Raw genomic sequence first — 6704 nt, 5'->3', positions numbered from 1 at the left:
TTGTTTGGCCTCTCTGTGTTGTGCATTTACAGAAGATCTAGACAATGAATGCCGTGAACACTAGAAGTCAAACCGAGATTTAAAGTTGGACCTTCTGTTAATTTGGCCTCGGAAGAATAAAAGATTGTAGAAAAATCTCTTCAGCAGCACGGGTCGAATCCTGGACTTCCCTAAGCTAATTATTCAGGAAAGATGTATTTATTTTTTGAAACAATCTAAGGAAACTACTGCTAACCGGTGAGAGCTCTCGTTTTTCACGCCCGCCCGACCCCCTGCAATGAATGCAGAAAATACTGCAAACCCAAGACCAACCCCAGTGCTGGGAAGACATAAAATATACAGCAATTATTTATTTTCCCTTTTCAAATTCTATTTGCAAAGTTTCAACAAAGTCAAGTCTGATGAGACCCGTGGGTGCTCTTGCAACTTCCTTAGTCTTGGGAGATGAATATCAGACAGCACCTCCAGATCCCACCGGTTCACAAATCCCAGGGGTTCACGCATCCCACGTACGAAGGGATAAAAATGCTTTGCTACTACGGAATCCAGTGAGGGTTGACCCAAAGATTTTCAGGAAATGATAGGGCTGAGACTTCTCTTTCATTATTGAGCATTAGACATTGTCTGGTATTCTAAAAAGACCTACAGAGTTTCAGATAAAACACCTACAATATTGTGCGTCCCTTCCTGACAGACGGCTCTTCCTTCTCTCCTGGTTGCATAACACGCTCGGAGTGAACGGCTTCGGGAAAATAAAAAAATGTGATGGGAAGAGGTGTTTTGTGTTGTTTTCCTCCCTAGGTCTTTTATAGGCATCTGCTTGAACGTGGGCGTCTGTCCATCTGAGCACCGCTCAACGCTGATCACGCGGTCAACCAATGACCGTTTCCCGAGCCCCTGCCAGCTGGGGGACACAGGACAGCTCGTGGGAAATGAGAGGCACCTCGGCGTCCGCCGTGTGCGGCAGGAAGCCCCACAGCAAGAGGAGGGACATAAATCCCAGCAGCCTAGTTTAGGTCTCTGGATTCAAAACCTGTTGAGGACTCTCAATTCCAAGCTATAAATAACGTTTGCTGATGTCAAATTCTTCAACGATGGAAGATTTAGGGCGAACTCTGCGCCTACAGTCTAACTGCGCCTCCACCGGCATCTGTTTAAATCTCCCAGGAAAGCAACGCTTTGGGGGTAGGGGAGGGGTTCTGAGGTCAGTGGACCAAGTATGAACGGGGACTTAAAGTCACACGTAGGGTGACACATTCACACACCCAGCAACTTGGGAGCCCCCGGGAGGCTCCTGCAAGACCAGGCTCGGGGAGATCTCCGCAAACCACACCCGTTACTCATGCCGCAGAGAAGGGAAGAGCTACATGGGACCCTCCGGAGATGCACGAACCTTATCTGCGTTGGAAAGACCAGGACTTACTGACTTCACGGCAAATCATAAATAACTCAGGGAGCTGTCAGTACGGAGGTCCCCAAAAGCCGGAAGGCAGAGCTCCGATATTGTTGGAAGATGGAGTGTGTCCTCCTCCAAATTCCCTTTTCAAGGTTACATCCCATCCAACAATGTCCCTAGGTCCCCGGGCACCTGTGGGTGTTTGGTTCCAGCACACCTGGAGTAGGCTATGCTGGGTTTTGATTTTAACTGCCCCCGCCATGGTGTTGTTGGAGAAGACAACACGACACCCCCCGCCCCCCCCGTGTGGCTCTCACCCTCACGATGAAGTGGGCGGCGGGGATTTTGCATAGACATGAATAAACCATCACAGCGAATGCATCTTACACTCCCGCTGTCTGCGGGCAACTTGGGGAGGCTTTCCCCACCCGGCCACCCCTGACCGTCACAATTCTTCAGCGTTGGCACCACCCGGTTGTTACATTCTAGACAGGACACCGGAGCGCTGGGGCGGTGAGTCGCTTGCAAACGTCTGCACCACTGAACGCAAGGCGGAGCAGAGCGGGGACTGGAGCCAGACGGTCTAACTCCAGAGCCTGAGCAACTTGACGGACCACCGGCCACCGCGCACCCGTGCCGTGCCAGCCTGCCTTTCAAACGCAGCGCAGTTTTCAAGTCAGCCACGGCCGTAGGAGAAGCGCCTTACCGTTCTCTTTGAAGCAGAGCTTCTTCTTCTGGTAAGCGATGAAGCTGGAGATGGCTCCGGCCACGGCGACCACCACGGCCCCCACGATCCCAGGGATCACGCCAGGGGCGTCCGCTGCGGGGGGAAAGCACAGGACATCAACACTGAGATGAGAAGACCCCGTGCGTGGGGCAGGCGGCGGACAGAGACAGTCGGTTTGAGATCATCAAGGTCCCCCATTTTCCAAGGGGAGAACCCTGGGCATTGCACAATTCCAGTGAAAAGTAGCGGAAAGTCTCCCAGCATGTGCCGGGCTGCACGGACATGAGAGACAGCCAGCTAAGAGGAGAAACTTAGCAGAAGCAACACAGAAACAGAGAGAGAGAGAGAGAAAGACAGAGCTCGAAATCAAAAGGGAAGTATGAGGACTTGGCCCTGCACGAGCAGAGAGGAGGGTCACGGAGAGGTCCTGGCTGTGAGGCCACAGCCCACGTCCCACCCAGCAGAAGCAGCAGGAGGCCACCACCACCAGAGCTAGCTGCGGAGCTGCATGCGATTCCTCCCAGACACGGCTCAAGACCTCGTGCATGACCAGAAGGGCCAACCACGTGGCATCCCCAGAGCCAACCCCAAAAAGTCACACCCCGAAAGGAAACCAGTTTGGCGGGGTCCTTGTGTCCAAGCCATGCCCAGTGAACGTTCAGCCTTCCGACCTCACCCTCCCCGGATGGGATCGCTCTCCCGTGGACACCCGGGTTACCAGGGTGCAGGGAACGAGAATATCTCTATGGGGTGGAGGTGAAAAAAACCTCTCTCTCTCTCATATATCCCTGCTCGGATGACGCTGTCTGAAATATACATGAACTTGATTTTCTACATTCATCATGGAAGAAACGTCATCTACGTACAGACTCATAAAATCGAGGACGCAATTGCCAAAACTTAACCATCCCTTCCTGATAAAGTGACTTATTAAACATTAACTCTATCTGGGGAGTGCAAGAATCACAGCCCTAAATAAACGTGCCGGACACAGATTTTCTTACGGTATAGCCTTTCCAATGACCATGCCATCCTAGGCAAGGACAACACGAAAATTATTACCTCCTTCTGAGAAAACTTAAAAAGCCAAGAACTGCATCCGCAAAATAATAAACACATAAAATGTGGGGAGGCTGGTCACGTTTCTTTTTCCATGTACACATTTTAGGAAGCCACATTTTGCTACTCATTGAAACAGCAAATAGGTATTAAGATCTTTGGCCAAAGAAATATCACGTTTATGACTTTGACTCCAGCAGTACAAAAGCAATCCAGGCAACCAAAACATTTGGGCCCCCGTGATAATCTGAAAGAAAAATAAATAATAAAAGAAACTCGTTTGTTAAAGGAGCTGCTTAAGAAGCAGGGATTCTGCGAGAAGCAGAGTCCTTGCAAGTTTTAGGGACACGAGATACTAAAATATACAGCTACTATCCTTCCCCTTCTCTTCTCTCACTCCTTCTCTTCCTTCCTCTTTCTCTCTCTCATCTCCCTTTCTCTTTCTCTCTCCTCGTTTCTTTTCTTTTAATTTTTAAGGGAATTTTTAAAATCACTGTTTTCTTGTTCCTACGAAAAGGAAAGAAATGAGATGAATCGCTGGCACTTTGATGTCAAGAGCACACAGACTCTTCGAACCAAAGTGGGGTGTCCACATTGATACCTAAAACCATCACTGATCAATCATTATCGATCGATCAGTCATCGCCAGCCGGGGGCTTTGGGCAGGTGGCCAGCAAGACAGCAGAAACCAGATGGCACGTACCCTGTTCCTCCTCATTCCTGTGGCTTCCGCCACCGCTGTCTCCTGCAAGAGAAAAGCAAGACCGAGTGACAAGTTGCACTACAAAGATTTTCGGTAAAGGAAAAATTCACGGCAGGTTTCAACTCCCCGGCAGCCGGGCTTATGGAGGCACCTTCGCAGAACAGCCACCAAACCGAGAAGGTCATTTTGCTATGGAGGGCTCCTGTGCAATTGTCGAGCGGGGACCTCCCCCTCTGTGTGGGTCCCCTTCACGGGGAAACCAGGCTCAGCTCCCGGCTCGGACCACCCTCCTACAGTGGGCAGGAAACCCAGGGAGTCTGTCCCCTCCGGCAAGACATGGGTGAAATCCCAGCCGGGACCCTGGAGCCCCCCAAAGACGCCACTGATAGCTACAGAGGGATCTCAAACATGTCCTGTGCTCTCCTGTCGGTGATCACGGCTGGTTGTATCCTTTCCTCAGACTTTCCCCAAGGCTAAGAGAGGCAGGGACAAAACCACCTTTGTCTTTTTCAGAATTTCACACTGAAAACCAGTATTTATAGATATTCATACATGGTGTAAAGCCAACGCTTGTATAATTATAAAACGATTTCTGCACACCCAGGTCCGGTCATGAGTAAGGTGCAAACATGTCAGAGAACCTTTGATTTGTCTCCTTAACACCGCCAGTCAGCGTCTGCGGGTCATTACGCTATGTGCACCCAGGCACCACAGGCCATGCAGCTACAGAGCTGGGGTGCTGCCTGTTACACTATATGGGGTGCATGTTACACAGCTATGGAGCTGGGAGCTGCGTGTTACACTATATGGGGTGCATGTTACACAGCTACAGAGCTGGGGTGCTGCCTGTTACACTATATGGGGTGCATGTTACACAGCTATGGAGCTGGGGAGCTGCCTGTTACACTATATGGGGTGCATGTTACACAGCTATAGAGCTGGGGAGCTGCCTGTTACACTATATGGGGGTGCATGTTACACAGATATAGAGCTGGGGAGCTGCCTGTTACACTATATGGGGTGCATATTACACAGCTATAGAGCTGGGGAGCTGCCTGTTACACTATATGGGGGTGCATGTTACACAGCTACAGAGCTGGGGAGCTGCCTGTTACACTATATGGGCTATAGAGGAATAGAATTGAACCGTATAGTGAACATTTATCTATATACAATATAAGTAACTACTATGTATGATATAGTGTCAATATGGGTCCGTATTTTTATGTATATATATTTTTTTATTTTATATACTGGTTTGGGCTGTACTCTGATCTAAAATTATATAGAGGGGATAGAAATTCCAGTTTTCAATTGTCATGCTGCCAGCTAGGGTCCTTTGGTCAAGTCATACCACTTCATTCTCAGGGCTTCGATACCTACATGCATGAAATAATATAAAATAAACCTCATAATACACAGGAGAAAAAATGGTAGTGGGTGGGTGAGGAGATAGCTGAGAAATGCCTCCTCCTTGGCCCTGACCCCTCAGGGAAGCAGGGCAGATGCCCAGGCCCTGACCTTGGCTCACAGCGATGGAATCTCTATGGGGCAAGCTTCACTTTTCACATCAGCAAAACCACAAAGCTCCCAAGGAGATTCCCAGACATCTCTCCATGACTTCACAGAGCCCCCGTGCTTGTGCAGAGCAGGTGTACGTCACGAAACGGAGGCAGAACAGAAACAGAAGACGGGATACCTGTGCCGTCTCCACCTGAAGTTCCATGAGCAAGATCATCATCTGAAAAGCCACCTATGGAAAGAAAAACACAGCATCACCTGTCATATCGGAACTTTCTGGCAGGCCCTCGTTGTCTTAGAGTGAAAAACGAAAGAAAATAAGAAACAACATTAGCTTCCAAAGCAGATCTAAAAGGATCCAACAAGGGAACCACTTTATGGAAGGAATCTTTAAAAAATACAATTACAATTCATTGCCATTCTGTTTCAAATCTCTTAAAATTAGTTTTACCAAAAAAAGTACTATTAATACTAAACCTGACAAAGATGACCCTAAAAGAACCAGAAATTTCACACCAATCCTTCCTTCTGGTAAATGTAATACAACAATGCTAAATAAAATACTACCTGGTGCAGAGTCGCTGCACCAACAAGCCTAATTTCCACATGCCCATTGTGGGTGGAGTGTTCTGACCACCCCTGGACTATGGGCCCAGCCGGGTGACTCAGTTTGGCTGCTGGGATATGAGGAAATGTGATACAAATGATATTTCAACACAGCCTCCGCTGGGAGAACATGCATCATTAAGCCAGTAGACAGACGTAACAGACACTTGCGGAAGACCCCGGTCATCCCAGCGAAGACCACCCCTCGCAACCCAACCCTGGGAGACCGACCAGCTGACCACTGACACACGAAAGATCTCATTTCATCTGAGCCACCCTAGACTCATTAAAAATAATTTTTTAAAAAAGCATGAAGCCACTGGGTTTGGAGCTGTGTGTTCCGCAGCAGTAGCTAACTGATACGTATCGATTTTAATCCATCAGTTTATGAAAACCTACTATGACTAGGTAGAGTTTACTCCATGAATGCAAGGCTATATTTTATATAAAGGTATCTTTCAATGTAATTTGTCACATGCATAGGTTAAAAGAAAAGAACCGGCTGTACAGATGACTACATGAGCCTGATGAAACTTAATATTTATTCCTGTTTAGGAAAAGAAAGTAAACTAGAATAGTGAGATGCTTCCTGAAATAATAGCTACCTTTAAAAAAAGGCAATGTCTTATTTAAAGGTGAATCTTTTTGGGCTTTTGCCTTAAAGTCAGGATTGAAAAATGTCTGTTCTCTTC

The 6704-nt window shown here is 48.1% G+C and overlaps 1 protein-coding gene across 2 annotated transcripts in view; it reads right to left on the bottom strand.

The window, feature by feature from the left end:
• LOC105820350 (CD99 antigen-like) overlaps nt 1-6704 on the bottom strand; it is a 35475-nt gene that overhangs the window by 6454 nt on the left and 22317 nt on the right. For both annotated transcript variants that reach the window (XM_012656811.1, XM_012656812.1), the window contains exons 6-8: nt 5585-5638; nt 3886-3927; nt 2103-2216 (exon numbers count right to left, since the gene is read on the bottom strand). In XM_012656811.1, coding sequence (XP_012512265.1) covers nt 2103-2216; nt 3886-3927; nt 5585-5638 — 210 coding nt within the window. The remainder of the gene's footprint in view (nt 1-2102; nt 2217-3885; nt 3928-5584; nt 5639-6704) is intronic.

The sequence above is a fragment of the Propithecus coquereli genome, unplaced genomic scaffold (assembly GCF_000956105.1).
Source record: "Propithecus coquereli isolate 6110/MARCELLA unplaced genomic scaffold, Pcoq_1.0 Scaffold52, whole genome shotgun sequence".
Classification (NCBI taxonomy): Eukaryota; Metazoa; Chordata; class Mammalia; order Primates; family Indriidae; genus Propithecus; species Propithecus coquereli.
Note: the sequence above shows the minus strand (reverse complement) of the source record. Positions and strands in the feature narration are given on the sequence as shown.